General features: G+C 42.8%; 1 protein-coding gene across 1 annotated transcript in view; it reads right to left on the bottom strand.

Annotated features, from left to right (window-relative positions):
- Window positions 1-22,789, bottom strand: part of LOC125141229 (NACHT, LRR and PYD domains-containing protein 12-like) — a gene marked incomplete at its 3' end in the record, with an annotated part of 40,207 nt that overhangs the window by 10 nt on the left and 17,408 nt on the right. The window contains exons 6-8 of the mRNA XM_047814004.1: window positions 5,578-5,751; window positions 489-646; window positions 1-157 (exon numbers count right to left, since the gene is read on the bottom strand). The exon at window positions 1-157 is cut by the window's left edge and continues 10 nt beyond it. Coding sequence (XP_047669960.1) covers window positions 1-157; window positions 489-646; window positions 5,578-5,751 — 489 coding nt within the window. The remainder of the gene's footprint in view (window positions 158-488; window positions 647-5,577; window positions 5,752-22,789) is intronic.

The following is a 22,789-nucleotide window of genomic DNA, read 5'->3' as shown; positions in this document are numbered from 1 at the left end:
AGATCAGAGAGCAGCTTCACTCCTGATTCTCCTGGATTATTATAGTTCAGATTCAGTTCTCTCAGGTGTGATGAGGAGTTTGACCTCAGAGCTGAAGCCAGAGCAGCACAACCTTCATCTGTAATACTGCAGTCCCACATCCTGCAAGAAAGAAAACCTTCTCACACTTAACACACTCAGTTTTAGTATTGAAAACATGAACTACACAAAATCTTTATATACAGTACATTTACTCTCCATCTCACACACATAACAATAACAATGACAATGTGGGGATGTGGTAGCTCAGTGGTTAAGGTGTTGGGCTAGTGATCGGAAGGTCATGGGTTCAAACCCCAGGTCCACCAAGCTGCCACTGCTGGGCCCCTGAGCAAGGCCCTTAACCCTCAGTTGCTCAGTTGTAAGTCACTCTGGATAAGGGTGTCTGCTAAATGCCGTAAATGTAAATGTAAATGTGTGTGTGTGTACCTCAGTATCACACACTGTACAGTGTGGATTCTTCAGTCCATCAGAGAGCAGCTTCACTCCTGAATCCTGCAGCAGTTTATTGTTACTCAGGTTCAGTTCTCTCAGACTGGAGGAGTTTGAGCTGAGAACTGAGGACAGAACTCTACAGCTTTCCTCTGTCAGATTACATTCACGCAGACTGGAAGAGAAATGATGAAGTGTTTGATTTATTTGTCTGATAGTGAATTGAGGTGTTTCCATCAGTGAGAAATAAACCAACTCTGATTCTGAGTGTGTTTTATACCTCTACTGACACCACACTGAAACTCAAAAGTGATCTAAATATCTCTGAATATGAAATTATGTGTATTTATTTAGAGGATAATTAATGCTTCATGTTGTAACCTCTCACATTCTAAGCTCCTATTCAGTCTGTTATAAGACTTTATAATGTAACAATCTTACTTTTATTAAACTCAATAAGCCTTTTAAATAAAGCCTGTTAAAAAAATGCCTTGCTGATGTTTACTAACAGATACCGGTGCAATTGCCAGTGCATTGAGGATTGGGTGGCAGCCGAAGGCGGAGGCCTCGGTGACCCAATCCCCGGACACAGAATCTGGCTCTAGGGACATGGAATGTCACCACGCTGGGGGGGAAGGAGCCTGAGCTGGTGTGGGAGGTTGAGAGATACCGACTAGAGATAGTTGGGCTCACCTCCACACACGGCTTTGGCTCTGGAACCCAACTCCTCGAGAGAGGGTTGACTCTTTACTACACTGGAGTTGCCCGCGGTGAGAGACGGCGGGCTGGTGTGGGCTTGCTCATAGCCCCCCAGTTCAGCCGCCATGTATTGGAGTTCACCCCGGTGAACAAGAGGGTCGTTTCCCTGTGCCTTCGGGTCGGGGATAGGTCTCTCACTGTTATTTGCGCTTACGGGCCAAATGGCAGTGTAGAGTACCCGACCTTCTTGGCGTTTCTGGGAGGGGTGCTGGAAAGTGCTCCGACTGGGGACTCCATAGTTCTACTGGGGACTTTAATGCTCATGTGGGCAGCGACAGTGACACCTGGAGGGGCGTGATTGGGAGGAACGGCCCCCCCGACCTGAACCCGAGTGGTGCTCTGTTATTGGACTTCTGTGCTAGTTACAGTTTGTCCATAACAAACACCATGTTTAAGCATAAAGGTGTCCATCAGTGCACGTGGCACCAGGACACCATAGGTTGGAGGTCGATGATCGTGTCGTAACTCAGAGCCCGTCTCCAAGTTAACACATCGCAGGGTGTAATCCTCTAGTTAAACTTAACTGATAACTCTATAATTACTACAAAAAACACTGAGATAACTCCTCAGACCTGGATGAGAATGAGCAAAATTCTTTATTGTGGTCAATCAGCCAACAATCTTCTAAGAGAAATTGCCAAGTTAAAAGTAACAAATGAAAACCCCAAAAAGAGCATGTCATGCAAAAATCAATCAAAGACAGAAATAAATCAAAAAGAAAAACTCTCGCGACGTTCTTGCAAAAATAAAAACACCCCCGCGACCCCCTGAAAATCTCCATATATACCCTGGCACTCCTAGGCGTCCCACCTGGTGACCTTCCTCACATCCACTTGTTTCCCGACTTCGCCCGCTATGTTTTCACAAATTTCCCCTTATTTTTCCAGCACCTTTCACCCATATGCCCATTTATGGATTTTCCTCCTCTTATTTTTCATGACCCAAGACTAAACACCTGGGTCTTCTTCAGTCTGCACAACAAGTTGATGAACTATGGTCTTCTTTCTACACAACAAGTTATGAGCTAAGGTCTAAAAACTAAGGTCTTCTTCATTCTACACAACAAGTTATGAGCTAAGGTCTGGGCACCAAGGTCTTCTTCATTCTACATAACAATTTTGTATTTGTTATTACAAATGTGCTCAAAAGAGCCTTACTTCCTGGTCACAGTGAAGGATTGATCCTTTTTTTACAGCTACAATGAGCAAGTTTCCTCATTTCATTTCTTGCTATGATAAAAGTTCTTGATTATATTGGTTATGTTGTATTACTGTTTTTGCTAAGCCCTTGCTGTTATAATGTTGCTTTGTATTTTCATTTTCACTTCCTCACACATTGTTGATCAGAGAGCTCAGACTGACTAGGCCTGACAGCCCCGAATCTGGTTACTTTTACTAGGTTTATGATTACAATAAACATCTTTGGCCTACAACATCACCTACATATGTCTTATGACACCAATTGTAATATTTTGCAAGGCTTAATACTTTACTTTGGTTATAGTATTGTAAGGAATGATACTTTAACCTCTTACCTGTCGCCCCCCTATTTTCATGATTTTCGCCTAGATGACATACCCACCTAAAAAGTGGTACAGCTCCCATATACTTTGACACACAGAGGTGAGCCTGGTCTCATTGGAAAGAGTCTCTAGTTTCTGACACAAGTGTCAGGGTGATTCTAGGCCTTACTGAGAGAGTTACAGAAGCTAGAATGGAGGGTTTTTATTTCTGTCTGAGTTGTTTACCTGATACACTGAATACATACATTGCTGTATTTAATGATGGGAGGTAAACAACAAAAATGTTGTTTCACCAAAAAAAATTGAAGTCAAAAGACTCAAAAATGGATTTTATATGAATATTTTTCTACGGACATGTCCGTCCGTTCATGTTTTTCTTGTTTATTTGTTTACTGTATAGCTTTGTATAAAGAGACCGCATGCTTAGTTCAAAAGTCCTATAACAAAGAGACCCTCTGCCTAGAAGCCTGCTGTGAAAAAAGGCCTGTAGCCTGACACCCTGAGGTGTGAGAGTGTGAAAAGTTCGGGAATTGCGCAATACAGTTGAAAAATATTAATATGCGCATGCTCATTGCACAGCCTGAACTCACCAGATGTATCATGTTGCATCTCGTTGGAATCATCTCCTTATTGGCTAAAGAGCTATGATGCTCGCGAAACATCAAATCACTACTGGAGGGAGCAATTGTCAGTCAATAGGAGGGTGTCCCACATAGCATGGAGAGACCTCATTGGCTTCTTAGCTGCCTATCTCTGCACCTCAGGCACTGGTTGGCTCATGAGAGGGCTTGTTTGATTCGTTAGACCCTCGACTACAAATCTGATGTGTTTTGAAAGTTTTGTAAGTTTCCTATGAGAAGTAGGAGTCAAACAAATGACAGAAGTGAACCGCTCTTTACTGTTTCCGGTCAGAAACATAATTCTTGTGAAGCGAGCAAAGCGTTTTGGATTAAAAGGCTTACATATTCCAGTTCCTTGGACTCTTGGGGATTTTTACAAGCATTTGTTTTGGAAAATACATTAACATTAGTGAAAATGTGAAGAAAGGGAAATTTAAAGACCAGCGTTTAAAGGTGAGTAAACAAACCAAACTAGCGCCACCTATCAAATAGTTAAATTACTATGACTGCTATAAATCATATTATGCTTTGTGTGTGCATTTATTAAAATCCTGAGAGTCTAAGCTTTCAAACAGTATATAATTTAACCATGTATTTAGAGAATTTAATGCTTAAAAGTTACAATGAAGTTGATGCACTCTCGCCTCCTAGCGGTGGTGGGTCGTTCTCACGACGGTGACCTGATAAGTGGTTAAACTTGACATAACTGGATTTTGACCCTTAGACACCAATACAGATGTCATCTAGTAGTTGTGGCTTTGCAGGAACAGGAGAGGTAGGTGAGGTAACCATTTTGTGGAGTGGTTGGGAGGCAGGAATGGCAGCCATCTTGAAAACAGGTGCAGGTAAAACGGTAGCCATTTTAGTGGTAGGTGCAGACACAGCAGTCTTGCTTGCGAAGAGTTTTCTTCTGAATGCCCTCCTAGACAAGGGTTCAGGCATAGTAGCAGCCATTTTATGACCTAAGACGGGCATGTTGGCAGCCATTTTGGCAGTAGAGGCAGGCGTGGCAGCGGCTATTTTAGGAGCAGAGACTGGCATAGTGGAGGCCATTTTGGGGTTAGATGATTTTCCATCCGGGTTTTCCCATAAGTTCCATCGGGTTTGGCTTTCTATATTACTGACAAAACCCCAGAAGTCTAAATTGGTTCATCCACACAGTCATTGAAGTACTTTAATTCCAAGTCACTGAGGTTCAAACCAGCCGCACATGTCCAGAATAATTGGGCAAAACAATTCACCACTCATCCTTGTTTTCAGAGAGACATCAAGTCATCCAACCTGTCCCACCATTCTTCCTCAGTGGAGGGGGGGCAACACTTGAACTTGGGTGCCACTGTATCGGTACATGTCGGGGTACGGAAACACACCAATCGGAATGGGGAAAATATCACTGCTGAATCCTTGGATGAGTGGTCAATAAAAGGTGCCGGAAGACTTACTGGGAATGTTGGATTTAGTTGTTGGGTTTATGGCCGATGTAGTGATGAAACCAGGGTGGATGAAATAAACCGCTGGATCTTTTCGGGCGAAGTATTCTGTCACGCACATGGAACAGGTGAGATCCAAATGCTGGTTTATTAGGCAATATCCAAAACAGGCAATGATCAAACATCAGGCAAACAACAACATCAAAAGAAATCAAAAAACAGTAGTCAATAATCCAGGCGTAGGTCGGGGCAGGTAGCAAATATTCATAAACAGGATAGACAAGCAGGGTCAAAACAAGGCAATAGACGGAACAGAATAATACACTCAGAATGCAGACGGTGCTAACAATACTTCGTGCCATCAGAGAGTTCTGAGTGAGCTTAAATAGACCAGGTGATTACAAACAGGAAACAGGTGTGCTGAGTTGGTGGTGCAATGAATTGTGGGAATTCGAGTCCTGATGATAAAGTGCAGCAAATCCTCTGTAGGCCAGCAGAGGAAGCCCTCATGGCTCTCATAAAAGATATCATCTCAAATATTTATTTATCATCAACAAATGCTGACTTCCTTAAGGTGAATTTTAATAAGAAGAAGCTTCAGTCAAACTGCTTTTAGTGTCGCTGCTCCCAGGATGTGGATCTCACTCTCAGTGTTTATCCATCAGTCACCTTCACTAAATACATTTACAAAGCAGCTTAAACACAGTGTGTGTGTGTGTGTGTGTGTGTGTGTGTGTGTGTGTGTGTGTGTGTGTGTGTGTGTGTGTGTGTGTACCTCAGTATCTCCAGTGTACAGTGTGGATCCTTCAGTCCATCAGAGAGCAGCTTCACTCCTGAATCCTGCAGTTTATTGAGACTCAGGTTCAGTTCTCTCAGTCTGGAGGAGTTTGAGCTGAGAACTGAGGACAGAACTCTACAGCTTTCCTCTGTCAGATTACACCAACACAGACTGGAAGAGAAATGATGAAGTGTTACATTTATTTCTCTGATAATGAATTGAGGTGTTTCCAGCAGTGAGAAATAAAGTGTCCACCTGAACACAAGGTTCTAATATCAAAATAAAAATATAAAATAAACATCTGTGTATAAACTTGGACTGCTCATGGACAGATCCATGTGTGTCATATGAGACGATGTATTTAACTTTCTGTAAGAAGATAATAACAGAGATGTCACTCTGAACAAACACGTCTCTTTATTTCTAGCAGAGAGATGTTCATACAGTGTGTTCAGCAGCTCTGGGGAAAGTTCTGCTGGAGAACATTTACACATTTACACACTGTCCTTTACTGCTTCATTACAGTGTGTTCAGTGTGTAGATCTGTGTACATTGTACACACTTTTACTTTGTGTTACAAACATTTTCAGGAATAGTTTTGCACCCATTGAACAACAGAAACAGGTCTATAAAATGGTAGCAGCTCCATGAGGACAGATAACACCAGAGAAATGTATTTATTGTCCTCACTGTAAATATTGTGTTTGTGTGTGTGTGTGTGTGTGTGTGTGTGTGTGTGTGTGTGTGTGTGTGTGTGTATTTACACAGGGAATTCTCTTTTTTGGGAAACACCTGGTTTCCTCCGGGTACTCCGGTTTCCTCCCCCAGTCCAAAGACATGCATGGTAGGTTGATTGGCATCTCTGGAAAATTGTCCGTAGTGTGTGATTGCGTGAGTGAATGAGTGTGTGTGTGCCCTGCGATGGGTTGGCACTCCATCCAGGGTGTATCCTGCCTTGATCCCCGATGACGCCTGAGATAGGCACAGGCTCCCCGTGACCCGAGGTAGTTCGGATAAAGGTAGTTCAGGACTCGGTTGTTTGGTCCACTAGGTGGCAGTAATGGGTAGTATAAAGTTGGGTGCATTGAGTGAAGAAGTGTTGGTAACTTGTATGTCGTGGATGTTCCCGGTGGAATAAAGAAACCTGTTCCTGCAATCTCTATTTAGAGCTATTTAGAGACCAGTGTGATGTTTCTGGAGGATAAAAGCTGGTTTATTAATTACTTGTGTTTGTCCCGACATTTTTATTTAAATGCTGTACAACACTTTAGTATGACTAGAGTATTAGTGTGTTATTAAATGTGTGTGTCATGTACACTGATCTACACACTGGGGAAATAAATGTACTTTGTTCTGATGTGAGAAGTGATGTAGATCTTTCAGTATTTTCACAGAAACAGTAAAACTGTTGGTGGTGTTTTTTTTAATAACCTTCACACAGAGAGACACATCCCATAATACCCTCAATACACAGATCTAATAAATAAGTGTTTTTCTATATGGTGTGAATGAGCTTTGTTTCTGATGGTGATATTTATCACTATTGACCCTGTTTTTGCTCTTTGGATTATTGCTTCTTCAGGTTTGTGGATGTGATTTGTTCTCCTCATGGACTGTTTGTTACACTTATTTCAGACTCTGCCTGTTTTTTGACCCTGCCTTTACTTACTGATTTTGGATTGTTTGTCTTATCTTTTCTTCATTAAAACTTCTTCACATGGATTTTGCCGACTGGTCATTACAGTGTTCATGATCACCTGGGTACAGTGTAGATCTCTTTTTCTTTCCTTCCAACCGTTTCCTTTCCCTTCACCACATTCACACCTAATTCACCTTTCCTGTAAACTGGTTCCACATTTTGGTCTTCAGCTGCTGTTATATTAATAAGTCACAATAACTCCCATTTACCTTTTATAGAGTTTTAGTGTCTCTAAATACAAATGTTCTGTACTGTGCAGCATTTGCTCAGGGTTTTAAATGATCTGTAACTAAGTTCCAGTTCTGATCACATCTCCATCTTTGTTCTTCTTGACCTGAGTGCAGCTTTTGATTCTGTAGACCAGGATGTTCTTCTACACAGACTTGAACACTGGGTAGGTCTCTCAGGACCAGTACTAAACTGGTTCACATCATACTTGTGTGCTAGACAGTTTTATGGTCAATTGTGAAGTCACTCATCAAGACAACATGAAATTTCATTTGGAGATCCATAAAGATCTGTTTTAGGAGCCTTGCTTTTCTCCCTCAACACGTCTCTTGTTCGACTCAAACACATGAAATCAGTTTTATAGTTATGTAGATGACACAAAAGTTTATATATCAGTGTCACTGTGTAATCAGGAGCTAATTAACAAACTGATTACATGCTTGAATGAAATGTCTGACTGGATGTCACAGAACTTTCTACAGTTAAGCTCTTACCTGTCGCCCCACTTTTGTCATGATTTTTGCCTACATGACATACCCAACTAAAAAGTGGTACAGCTCCCACATACTTTGACACACAGGGGTGTGCCTGGTCTCATTGGAAAGAAGATAATCTCTAGTTTCTGTCAGTGTGATTCTAGGCCTTACTGACACAAAGTTACAGAGGCTAGAATGGAGGATTTCATTTCCGCCCAAATAATTTTTCTAAACCTGCCTAAAATACACTACTGTAAACACATGTCAGGAGCTAAAGAACATCTCAGGGTCATAGCCACGTGTCTTATCTTTCACCATAAAAAGTTTGAAGTCAAAAGACTCAAAAATGGATTTTATATGAATGTTTTTCTACAGGTATGTCCATGCGTTTTTGCTTTGTGCCATTTGGAGACTCCAAAATGAACCTTGGGTACCCAGAGATTCCAAGGCTTATAACTTTTGAACCCCTTTGCCTAGAAACATAATCTTGGTATCTGATGAAAGCTTACACTCTGAGGTATGTTGTCGTGTATTTGGATTTGATGTCAGTCAATTAGGCACAAATTTACATTAGCATAACCACAAAAAAAAAACACATTTTCCTCCATTCCTCCTGAGATTTTGATAAAAAAAAAAAGGGCACACAAAATGCACTGTCAAAGTGTTTTTATGTTGAAGAATTGTAAAATGAACTATTTACATAATTTACAAAAACTGCAAAATACAAAACACACACACACACAAGAAATATTTACATGTTATAGAAAAGTCACAAATTATTCATGGTGTGCCATGTATTGTAACAGTCCCTGTTTATTACGAAGCACAGGCATACGTTGCAGGAGGTGCACTTTACTGTGGTCCTCCGGTGGCAGAGGACACACCTCCTCCGACCTACGGTGCCATCCTGTGAAAAGTGTACAGGCTTGTGTGAGGCACCTTGGGGAGCAGGAGGGGGTGGCTGTGGAGGGGCTGTGGTGGTAGACCCAACTTCTCTCAGCTCCATCACCAGGGTCTCCTGAAAGGCCTTGTGGGACATCACCTTCTCCTGCCTTGCAGTGGCGATCTCCGTGTAAAGGATGAAGGCATTGACGATGGCGATGTTGATGAAGTGGTACAGGAAAGACCGGTACCACTTCTTGGTTTTGTGCAGGACACTGTAATACCCGATCATGGCATCTGACAGGTCCACACCACCCATGTTCCTGAGTAGAAAAGGAACATAGCCATTACATTACACTGATATTGATGCACTCTCACTCATTCACTCATTTTCTATCGCTTATCCGAGATATTGATGCATTGACATGATATCAATATTAATTTCAAAAAACACTGTACATACCTGTTGTAATCCTTGATGGTTGGTGGAATGGAGATATCCTGCACACGCCACTGCCCATCTGCCCCCTTGATCTGTCTCCGGACACTATCGTCCCCATGTGCTGCATGAAGCGTGGAACACATCAGCACGTCTCTGGTGTCCCTCCACTGCACAAACACCAGGGGCCCCTCATGGATCCAGCGAATGGTGCCCCGGGGAGACGACCTCACAAGCCCGCCTGGCCTGTCTTTGGGGAACCCAATATGCTGTCCGCGAATGGTACCGCAGGCCCAGATCTTCTTTTGCAGGAGGTCACGAAAGAGATCTGGGCTTGTGTAAAAGTTATCTACAAATAACTTGTACCCGGTACCAAGCAAATGCGTATTTGTGAGACGCATGACGGAGTCATAGCCCTTGTTGATTGGTGTTCCCCTGCCTTCATAGATGAAGAAGTCCCAGGTGTAACCACTGGTGGAATCCGCCAGCACAAACAGCTTATAACCCCACTTCACGGGCTTATTCTTCATGTACTGGCGGATTCCGCTGCGGGCTTTGGAGGCAACCATCCTCTCATCGATTGAAATGCACTGGTGGGGTTGATAATGTGCCATGCACATCTGCCTGAACTCCTGGTACAATGGCTTTATTTTGCCAAGCTTATCGTACCCAGCGGTGCCTCTTCTTGAGTCGTTGGCAGCATCTTCACCAGGGTCACTGTGGTGGAGGGCGCGAGAGATGGCTCTGAAGCGGCGCCCGGAGATCACACTTGAGGGAAAAGACAAGGCATACAGCTCATACCTTCTCCAATAGTCAGTGACTGCTGTTGTCTTGAGTATTCCCATATATATGATCATTGCGAGGTAGGACATCATCTCTGCCATGATAATCCTCTGGAATGTGTCCGGGTGATTCCTTTCTCCATATTTGTTGGAATTGTTCATGATGTCTTTGATAATGTTATTTGTCATGAATAAACTGAATAATTGTAGGATGGTGTATTTTACACCACCCATGAGCTGGCCACCAGGTGTGCGTGCTGGGAGGAAGGATGGCTGATCAGGAGTGATGTCCTCCACATCAGTGCCCTGCCATGCACCTTCAAGTCCAGAACTCGGAGTGCTTCTCCCTCCTGCTCTCCCTCTGCCTCTTCCTCTGCCTCTTCCTCTCCCATGACTTGCAGGCTGTGTGGAGCTAGAGGGTTGGGGTTCCAGGTCTTCCTCCTCCTCTTCCACAGTCACTGGGGTCCTCATGGGCCTCTTTCTCTCTGGCTGCCAATCTGAGTCTGATGACTCTGGCTCTCTGAAACAAAGAAATGCAATGGTTAGCTTGTCACACCTCATTCACATACATTCAAACAATCTCAATGCCCAATAACAATCTCAATGCCCAATAACAACCCCCAACACTCAGAATAAACTCAATGCAATACCAGGCAGAAATTGTTTTTACACAGCACCCTTCCCAAAATACAAAGTTTCTGTATTGACCACAGTCAGATCACATTTAGAAATTCCCCTTACACATACACACGCACACACGCACCCACACCCGTATATATATATATATACATATATACATACATTATATATATATATATATATATATATATATATATATATATATATATATATATATATATATATATGCGTATACACACACACACACACACACACACACACACTCACACACCCACACACAAATTTATATATATATATATATATATATATATATATATATATATATATATATATATATATATATATATATAAAATAATAAACACATAACATATATGTACTCACAGTTCTAGATCAGGATCTCTTCCTTTTAGGAAATCCTCATCAGCTTCTGAATCCATAGATAAATCGCTCTCTGCCGAGGACGAAAAATCATCTTTGGATAATTCGCACATCATGTTGGCTACCTGCTCAGGCGTGAAAAACTTTTTGCCTTGCATTTGGAAATTCTTGGCAAACTTTTCAAAAATACCTACAAGTTGTCCAAAAACCGCAACAACGTCACAAACGTCACTTTCCTCAATAACACCAACACTAACAGCTGTGTGTGAGGGCGCACGCTTTACGCATCTGGAGATATGTTTATACGCAAGGCTCTAACAGCCACACCCCTTTACCTGATGGTGCATATCATTTATCGTTGGAATCAACTGTTTATTGGCTACAGAGCTATGACACTCACGGATCATGCAATCGCTACTGGAGGGAGCAATTGTCAATCAAAGAGAGGGTGTCCCACATAGGATGGAGAGACATCATTGGCTTGTTAGCTGCCTATCTCTGCATCACAGGCACCGATTGGCTCATGAGAGAGCTTGTTTGATTCGTTAGACCCTTTTCTACAAATCTGATGCCCAAGTGTAGTTTTGTAAGCCTCCAATGAGCAGTGAGAGCCGAAAGAAAGGGCGGAAGTGAAGTACTGTTCGCAGTTTCCGGTCAGAAACGTAATATTTGTGAGGCGAGCAAAGCGTTTTTGATTAAAATGCTTACATATTCCAGTTCCTGGGGTGCATAATGTTTGAAAAATGCTTCACAAAACTGAGTTGGGCCATTCAGCTGAATGCACCATCCACACCGAGCTCCCTGATCTACAGTACGCGGTGCTGGACCAAAGTCAGGAAGATTGTTAAAGACCTGAGACAACCCAACAATGGACTCTTTTCTCTGTTGCATTCAGAGAAATTCTTCCACTCCTAGAAAGCAAACACAGAGAGAATGAGAAGACGCTTCTTCTAGCAGGCCATTCAGAGTTTAAACCAGGAAACACCCAGGATCTAGTATCTAATACTGGACGGCTCCCTCCATCTTCACTGTTTTTCTGTACACTTTTTTGCACTGACACTTTAACTCTGGACTGTCACTTTAACTCTGGACTGTCATTTTAACTCTGGACTTTCACAGCACAAAAATTCAGAACATTCAGAGCCTGATTTTGTATCTGATACTTGGGCAACACTCATAAAGCATCTCAGGATCGTTTAGCAAAATAACAAACAAAAACCTACAAAGATACAGGGAGTTTCAGATACTGCTCTACATTTACATTTACATTTACAGCATTTGGCAGACGCCCTTATCCAGAGCGACGTACATAAGTGCTTAAATCTCTAACACTGAATACATTAATGCTGGTTTACTAGGTTACATACTTAAGATACCATGAGTTTAAAACATTTGTTCAAAGTTACAATGAAAAAGTCTCAGTTGTTTTTTTTTTTTTTTTTTTTTTAAATGCAAAAGATAAGGAAAGAAGTGCTAGTTGAAGTGTTTCCTGAATAAGTAGGTCTTCAACCGCCGCTTGAAAATAGCCAGTGACTCAGCTATCCGGACCTCTAGGGGAAGTTCATTCCACCACCTTGGTGCCAGAACAGAGAAGAGTCTTGTAGTATACTTGCCTCTTACCCTGAGAGATGGTGGAACCATTCGAGCAGTGCTGGTAGATCGGAGGGTGCGGAGTGCAGTGCGAGGAATGATGAGGGCTTTGAGGTAAGAGGGAGCTGGTCCATTTTTGGCTTTGTAGGCCAGCATCAGTGTTTTGAATCGGATGCGTGCAGCTACCGGAAGCCAGTGGAGGGATCGCAGCAGCGGGGTGGTATGCGAGAACTTTGGCAGGTTGAAAACAAGCTGTGCAGCTGCATTTTGGATCATTTGCAGAGGACGGATTGCGTTCATAGGTAGACCTGCCAGCAGTGCATTGCAGTAATCCAGTCTAGAAATGACAAGAGACTGAAAAAGTACCTGGGCAGTCTGTGTGGACAAAAATGGCCGAATCCTTCTAATGTTGTAGAGAAGAAACCGACATGAGCGAGTCACATTAGCAACATGAGAGGAAAAGGACAGTTGATTGTCCATTGTTACCCCAAGGTTGCGAGCTGTGGCTGAAGGGGAGATCAGATCGTTGTGCAAGGATATAGCAAGATCATGACCTGGGGATGAATCACCTGGGATGAACAGCAGTTCAGTTTTGCTAGGATTGAGCTTTAACTGATGAGCAGTCATCCATGATGAAATTTCTGCCAGACATGCTGAGATCCGGTCAGAAGCTGTGGCATCTGAGGGTGGGAAAGAGAAGATAAGTTGTGTATCATCAGCATAGCAGTGGTAAGAGATCCCTACATGATGGAGATTCAAATACCACATAAAATTTATTCTTGTGTGTAATTATGGTCTAATCAAAGTACAAGTTTAATATATGTACAAATTTAACAGAAAATCACATTTAGAAATGAATTACAATGAATAATCAGTTTAAATTTCGATTTGTGATGATTGAAGTGCAGTGTCCTTATGTAATGTGTAAGGGGCACAGGCTATTTTGATTCCCACTCTGGCCCAAAATTGTAGAATTACAGCATGGACATGACAAGCTCTAGTTTTCCAAAATAACTAAATATGTATGTGTTCTAGACATTGTGATAAACACAGTAAAAAAATTTGAGGAATTTTATTTGTTTGAATCTTGACAAATCCAGTCATGGAAAGGAAAAAAAGGGATAAGCTCAATGCAAAGTTTAGGTGAGTTCATGGCCAGGTGAGCACACAAATAAACACTTCGTCTATCCCATAGCATTATGAGGACAAACAATAGAACCCATTAACTATGCAAATGTGGTCTTGTGAGGGAAAAAAAAAACATTCACAGGCCTTTAAAAAAATTGTTAAACGTGATGTTGTAATTCTGAAACAGTGGGCTTTACAGGGTTAAAGGGGTTATGGGGAGAACAGAGTAAAGAACAGGAGTAAGAGAAGGCTACAGCCCTACCATCAGGTGAATGTGAGGAGCAGGTCCAACCCCCATCTTATAACGAACATTACAAATCCGAGTACAACAGGATCCATCAATACAGTTGGGAGAAGGAAGCAAAGCACATGAAGTAGAACTGGAGATCACAAGCGGGCAAGTCAAAGGGTTAATACGACAGGTATCAACAGGAGAAAAAGACATGAAGAAAAGACGCAAGGAGCCCAGCTCCCCTCTCCCAGATGATCACGATAGAAAGTCAAAGGGACTCAGGCACACTACGTGCCTTGGACATTCGTGGACATAACTGGATTGATACAAAGGTTGCCAAATGTGTGTGAGGGGGCACAAAGATGGATTACCAGATTTGAAGAACAAACAACCGGACAACACTTGGCCATACTCTATCTGAAGGCAATCTTATGGCAGACCACAGGAAAAGCTAAAATGATGGAAATACTCAATAATGCCCTTGAAGAGAATGGCAGACGATCCAAGGGGAGACGGAATAGCTTTCGGTCCATACAGGAATATCCTATGGAATGTGCTAAGGAATATGTAATCAACTAAACCGACCCAGGAAAGGTGGGGAAGATAAAACTGGACGAGGAAGAGGGAATTTCTCAATTCATATTGAAACTTCAGGACTCATGGAGAGAAGAAATGGGAGCACCCAGGGATGAGACACCGGCATGCATGACACTGTTCAAACTCATGGTAAAACGGGCACTCCCAGTGGAAGTTCAGGATCAGCTGGAAACAGTAGTGGGCCTGAACACTATGCCATGGGCCATGTTCAAAGCCAATGTAATACATCACACAGAGCTTCACAGGAAAAGAAAATGGGAGGCAAAGAAGGCTGCAGAAGATCTGCTAGTGCAACTACATAAAGAAGACAAAAAGGAAACACCACAAAACAAGCAGCAGTTATGGTTGCACCAGCTGCAGGGCAGGCAGCATCGCCCCCAAGTGGTGGGATGCCACAGGGGGTGATGGCACAACATCCCCCAGTTATGATGCAATATCCAATGGGATATCCAATGAATCATTCCATGAACTTTCAATATGCTTCTCAACAGCGGGGCTGGGGACCAGGCAGAGGCAGAGGAAGGAGAGGACAATTGAGACAACCTCCACAAAGACCTGCCTGGGGAGGAGGAGGACAAGAAGAAGGGTGCTGGAATTGCAATAACCCAGGTTACTGGAAGCGAGTGTGTCCCTATTTACCATATGGGATGCCAGGAGGAGCTATGGACAATCAAGGAAGGCAACCAATGCTGGCACCCATGCTTCAACCTGGAAACCGGGCAGCCAGGAATACAACAAGTGTCTATGATAACACAAGGAGCTGGAAATTGGGCAGGCCAATGGGTGGGCCCAGGAGTCCAAGGACAAGCCCCAGCTCCGCCAGGAAAAACTCAGACTCTTCAATTTACCAAGCCTCAATGGATTACTGTAGAAGGAATAATAGTGCAAGCACCTTTATTATATTCCCCCGATACTCCAGCCAATCTTCTTGGAAGAGACGTGCTCTGCAAATTATGAGCTAAAATACATTGTGGACCAACAGGAGTTTGGATAACACTCCTGGAGATGTTACCCCAACAATACTTAGTAGTAAGCCAAGAAGAAGAAATAATAGATCTGGATAAAGTGTATTGGATGGAAATCAAAGACAAAGATATCAAAAATATGGCAAGAATACTCTGAATGGAAACCATGGTTAAACTTCATACGTACGGATTGCTATGAAACTAGAGGACCATGGCATTGTACCCTGAAATATGATGTAGAGGGGGAAAATATGAAGAGTATGCATCACTGTGGGAGGAACAACTAGAAGGAAAACAATATGATATCAACATGGACAGTATAATAATTGGCCAGCAAGGAGTGGCTGCATATGCCATACTCCCAGAAGAGATTCAAGGATGGTATCAAGTCGGCGATGCAGTCTCCCACATCTCCCTGGTGTGGGCCTATGATGAAAGAGGCAGAAAAGCTGGTGGAGTGAAACATGACTAAAAACCCAAGAGTACATGTAAGAAGATAGAAAATTCTTAAAGACAGCTTATATAGGAACAGAGCAAGTAGTAGCAGCAACCATGTTAGTAAATCAGCAAACAAAAATACATGTAAGAGTAGAAGCAGAGGTACAGATGCCCCTGGTGGCAGATGAAGAAAATGTAACCGAGAAAGAAGTAGAAGAAGCACTAAGTCAAGTCCCAGACCAACTATGGACTAAACATGCAACAGATGTAGGACTAGTTAAGTCAGCAGAATTAGCAAAAGTACAGATTAGGCCGAATGCACCATTACCTAATCAGAGACAGTTCCTATTGTCTAAACAAGCAGAGGAAGGGATAGGACCAACTATTAAAGGGCTAGTGGAAGCAGGAGTTTTAATCCCCACAAAAAGTCAGTGCAACACTCCGATTTTTCCGATCAGAAAGCCAAATTCAGATAAATGGAGATTGGTACATGATTTAAGACCAGTCAATTCAAATAGTGGTGGTGGACATCCCAGTGATCCCAGATCCACACACTTTATTATCAAACATTCCAGAAGGAACAAAATGGTATACAGTAATTGATCTGTGTTCTGCATTTTTTAGTGTTCCATTGCACCCTGACTCTCAACACTTGTTTGCACTCACATATCAAGAGCAACAAGGATGCTGTGAAGCCCATCAATATTTAACCAAGTACTAATCAGAGATCGAGTAAGTTTGCAAATGGATAGCATCATGGTCATTACACATGGACCAGCCATATCAGAACTATTAGCAGCTATTCAACTACCTAAGAAATCAGCCATAGGGAAGTGTAGTTTGAGTTGATTTGAGGCAGTAGCATGTGCAAGAAATGATGCTAAGACAGTAGCTAAGTTTTTGTGTAGAAAAGTAATCCCTAGATATGGCATTCCAGATCAGTTGAGGTCAGACAACGGACCTTGTTTTGTAAATAAAGTAATCAAGTCACTTGCACAAGCATTGTGCATCAAACACAAAATGGGATGTGTTTATCACCCAAGTTCCCAAGGAAGAGTAGAGAGAGCAAAAGGTGTGTTGAAAGGAATAATTGCAAAAATATGTGCCAGCACAAGCCTGAATTGGATACTTTACCATTAGCACTGAAGATAATGCGCTCACAGACAAACCGTACAACGCACTTGACACCGCGTGAGATAGTGACAGGCAGGCCAATGACTGTACCATTTACGCGAGGACACTATAAGGCCCAAGTGGAAGGTGAAATGTCAAGTTATGTAACACGTCTAACCCATGTCCACAGACTCTTATATCCACAGGTGTTTCTGCAGTAGGAGAGCCACATAACCAGGTAAAAATAGGAGACTATGTGTACATCTGAACATTCAAGAGAAAACATACGAGAGAACCAAGGAGAGAAGGACCTTTTAAAGTGGTGTTAACTACTCCCATAGCAGTCAAGGTTGAAGTTAAGGAACATTGGTATCACTTTATTCACAGGTGTTGAGCAAACACTGGGGAGGAGCCCTCAACGTCAAAGACAGAGCAAGGAGCTTTCGACATCCACCCGCCAGAAGACTTTGAGACACTTGACGCCTTATTTTAAAACTAAAACTGTAAAAGTGTCCCTGTAAGCCATGGTGCAGTTAGCTCTGCCCAGAAACAAGGGCAAAATAGATAAACCGATAGATAAATCCAATAAAACTGACAAACAAAATGATGTAGATACACTAACTGCCCAGATCTTTTTTTATAGCATGTGTAATAATATTGATATTGAACCCAGCAATCACAATAGGCTTTCTTACAGTAGAGAACCATACCTCTATCCCACGACAGTGATACCTGTAGTGCCCCAGTGCCTTCTGATGCTGTTAGAAGTGGGTCTCAGCCAACACGTAGAATAGGCACAGGGTCTGCCACTATTGATTATTAATATTTGATTATTATTTATTATTAATTCCCACATTAACAGGAGGTACCAATTAAATGGCCCAACCAGCTATAGAAGGACACATGAAGTGCACACTAGGTCTACTTGCCCATGCTAGCATGCAAAAGAAAATACAAAACATGAGTTACTTTGTTGTGTACTCGTTCGATTACACAGGCACTTTTCCAAAGTCAAGTTTCTGACCCAGTGACTATAAAATTGTAAATTGTAAAAAATATTGTCATATGTTCTGTGTCTACTGTCCCTGTTTGTCTGCGCCCCCCCCCCCCCCCGTTTGTGTATCTTTTGTAAGTGTTGTGTGCAGATCCATGGAGTGCCACCCATCCCGATATCTCTGACCCCTATCGCCTCGAGGACTCGAGGACACCACAAGGCCTGTCTTGATATGACTAATAATAGTGTGACTCTGCGTGTACACTGACTCTCTTTTCTGTAAAACTGTTGTTATATGTGTATGTCATCTTCTGCGAACTTCTGTGAGATTTCTGTGACATATTATCGAGAAGGGTGGAGTTGCTGTGGACCCAGAAAAGGAGTTACTCCCTCAGTAAAAAGAATTAAATCCTTTCTAGGAATGGTATTCTTCTACCAGCATTTCATAGCAAATTACTCTGCCATTGTTAACCCCTTGTTTGCCCTCATAGTTGGCCAAAAGAAATAATTTGAAACTGAAACCATCTGATTGGGTAACAGAGTATGAAAAGTTTCAACACCCTAAAAGAGAAATTGTTAAATTGTGCAGTTTTGGAGCATGCAGACTTTTCAAGACCCTTCATTCTGTCCATAGACACTTCTTTGGATGAATTAGGGGCAGTATTGTCTCAAATACTAAATATACATAAATATATATAAAAACATATATATAAAAATGTAACCTTTCTGGTTAAGGTATAAAAAATGGGAAAAGAACCAACTACGCCACCTGGGTTACCCAGGAAAATAAGTTAAACCAAAAATAAGTTACAATAATATGAAGGACCCTGCTGGTTCGAATGGAATTGAAGACAGAAAAAAAACTAGTACAACTTTATTTTACAAAAAAAAGAAAATCATTTGCTCTTAAAAACACTTTAAAATATAATGTACAGTACAGTTTACCGATTAGTTACCGACAATTAAGAAGAAGCTAGATTAGGTCCGCCTTTACAGGAGGGACAAACCACACAACAAAACAGTGCATAATAATTAACACATTGATAAACCAATTAAAAAAAGGGATAAACCAAAAATAACACACAAATATACACTCCCTCTGTTAAGCCTCACTAATCACAGTTCGTCATCTGATAGTCGTAAGTTGATATATATGCGGTAAACATACACTCAAAAACAAAAAAGAAAAACAATACAAATAACCAGGGATAACCGTCCAGGGATAACCGGTAGAAACAAATGAATTAAAAAAAGCACCTAAACAGCTTACAAGTATTCAAGATAGTACTCACTGCCGCAACGTCCGCACAATGCAGACTGTAACCCAATAATGAGTCAAGTTTACAACAACTCGGAAAGATATACATAAACAAACAAAATAAATCAGCAGTAAGCAGAACAGCAACTAATGAAATAGCTGGAACAAAACAGCAACAAAAACAGCAATAAAACAGCAGCTTAAAAACAGCAGCTAGCGCTCTTTGGCCACACCAGGGGAAAGCGACAGGAAGATATAGCCAAAAGACCTTTTCTACCCACACAGGATGCACACGGAAGAGAAATTAAAAAGCCAAACTCAAATGTGATTTTTATAAAGCCACTAACATGCTGCACTAATGTGGTACAGATGTGCTCCATGTCAACGCGCAGCTCAGCAGCAGTGGGTGTGTCGTCAAACCCGAAATCCCCCCATCAAAATAAAAACCAAAGCTAGAAGATATTGCACATGACACACACACACACACACACACACACACACACACACACACACACACAGACACATATATACTGTATATATCTTAAGATGTTGGTATAAATGCTTAATGTATTTCATACTGTCATTTCTGATACATATGCGATAAGTAATTAAGCAAAAGTTGTCATATGTAATTTACATATGGTATTTGTTATTGTTATATTGTTATCTTTTATATCTATATATTTTTATTGTGAAATACAATGTTTTCTGTATTATGAGCTTGCTTCAGTCTGTATGAGACCTGAGCAGAGCGAGCAGGGGCAGTTTGTAACTGCATGTTTCCGATTTATGCAGAAAACTGGATAAAGAACAGCAATTGAACCAGCAGACTGTCTCTAGTCTCTTATTTCACCTCACACAAGAACACAACGCAGAACCGTAGCCAGATACGACAGAAGGGCAGACCAGCTACATATACATGCATGTCTTTTCTTCTGGGTTAAGGACCATCTAACAGCGCAAGGACACCGGAACTGTTTTACAAATGCCGGCAGAGAGCCTTTTGTTCAATAATGGCACCCAACGTGAAGAGGTATGTCTAGTAGCGCTACTTATTGTTGAATGGCGATTTAACTATGTGTTTACACATTATGGGATATAAATCCAATGCATTGGTTGTCAAAGAAAATAATTAACTTTACGAACTATTGTTGTTAATTGTTTACATCATGTTTTGAACATTCTCATTATGGAGACAGCTGAAGCTGAGCATAGGCAAATGGAAGTGCTTCAGTTGAACAATAGTGTTTGTATTTACGTTGATGTTCCAATGGACAAAAAAAAAACGTTTTGTGAAATTAACTCCTAAAGCATTTGCTGAAAAGGTTGAAAGGTTGCAGAGTAATAAAAAATCTGTATTAAATAAAACTCCTAATTTAAGAAAAAAGGTACAAGCTCTGATGCAACAAAGACATATAAAGGGGGTGCAAAGTGTTTTTGATGATTTCTTAAAATTGTGTGATGAAGCAAAATGTATTCATGATTCTTTGTTGGGTGGTTACCTGAAAGTGAAAAAGAAAAACATGACATGGTTTAAAGCCAAAATGATTGCAAACAATGATTTTATTTCTGAGGTCAAAATTTGGGTATCATGTGATGAAAATGATCAAATTATGATGAGGTAATGAATGATCATAATTTGATCATTTTCATCACATGATACCCAAATTTTGACCTCAGAAATAAAATCATTGTTTGGTCAAAATTTGGGTATCATGTGATGAAAAAAATGATGAGGTAATGAATGATCCCCTCCTTGAACCGTCACCTTATTGTGGTGGAGGGGTTTGCATGCCTGAATGATCCTAGGAGCTATGTTGTCTGGGGCTTTCTGCCCCTGGTAGGGTCTCCCAAGGCAAACAGGTCCTAGGTGACAGGCCAGACAAAGAGCGGTTCAAAAACCCTTTATGAAGAAAATTATAACAAGGTCCGTGACGTCGCCCGGTATGGCGCAACTGGGGCCCCACCCTGGAGCCAGGCCCGAGGTTGGGGCTCACATGCGAGCGCCTGGTGGCCGGGTCTTACCCCACGGGGCCCGGCCGGGCTCAGCCCGAAGGAGCGACGTGGGGCCGATCTCCTGTGGGCCCACCACCTGCAGGAGAAACCGTAAGGGGCTGGTGCAATGTGGATTGGGTGGCAGTCGAAGGCGGGAGCCTCGGCGACCCAATCTCCGGACACGGAATCTGACTCTAGGGACATGGAATGTCACCTCGACGGGGGGGAAGGAGCCTGAGCTGGTGCGGTAGGTTGAGAGATACCGACTAGAGATAGTTGGGCTCGCCTCCACGCACAGCTTGGGCTCTGGAACCCAACTCCTCGAGAGAGGCTGGACTCTCTACTACTCTGGAGTTGCCCGCGGTGAGAGGCGGCGGGCTGGTGTGGGCTTGCTCATAGACCCCCAGCTCAGCAGCCATGTGTTGGAGTTCACCCCGGTGAACGAGAGGGTCGTTTCCCTGCGCCTTCGGGTCGGGGAGAGGTCTCTCACTGTTATTTGCGCTTATGGGCCAAATGGCAGTGTAGAGTACCCGACCTTCTTGGCGTCTCTGGGAGGGGTGCTAGAAAGTGCCCCGACTGGGGACTCCGTCGTTCTACTGGGGGACTTCAACGCTCACGTGGGCAGCGACAGTGACACCTGGAGGGGCGTGATTGGGAGGAACGGCCCCCCCGAACTGAACCCGAGTGGTGTTTTGTTATTGTTATTGCACCAGGACACCCTAGGTCGGAAGTCGATGATCGACTTTGTGGTTGTTTCATCTGACCTCCGGCCGTATGTCTTGGACACTCGGGTAAAGAGAGGGGCGGAGCTGTCAACTGATCACCACCTGGTGGTGAGTTGGGTCCGATGGCAGGGGAGGAAGTTGGACAGACTTGGCAGACCCAAACGTACTGTGAGGGTCCGTTGGGAACATTTGGCAGAGTCTCCTGTCAGAGAGATCTTCAACTCTCACCTCCGGCAGAGCTTCAACCAGATCCCGAGGGAGGTTGGAGACATTGAGTCCGAGTGGACCATGTTCTCCACCTCCATTGTTGATGCAGCCGCACGGAGCTGTGGCCATAAGGTCTCCGGTGCCTGTCGTGGCGGCAATCCCCGAACCCGGTGGTGGACCCCGGAAGTAAGGGATGCCGTCAAGCTGAAGAAGGAGTCCTATCGAGCCTGGTTGGCTCGGGGGACTCCGGAGGCAGCTGATAGTTACCGGAGGGCCAAGCGAGCTTCAGCCCGGGTGGTTGCAGAGGCAAAAACTCGGGTCTGGGAGGAGTTCGGTGAGGCCATGGAGAAGGACTATCGGTTGGCCTCGAAGAAATTCTGGCAAACCGTCCGGCGTCTCAGGAGGGGGAAGCAGTGCCCTGCTCACACTGTTTACAGTGGGAG

Source organism: Tachysurus fulvidraco, chromosome 5 (assembly GCF_022655615.1).
Source record: "Tachysurus fulvidraco isolate hzauxx_2018 chromosome 5, HZAU_PFXX_2.0, whole genome shotgun sequence".
Taxonomy (NCBI): Eukaryota; Metazoa; Chordata; class Actinopteri; order Siluriformes; family Bagridae; genus Tachysurus; species Tachysurus fulvidraco.
This window is presented reverse-complemented; position numbering and strand designations above follow the sequence as displayed.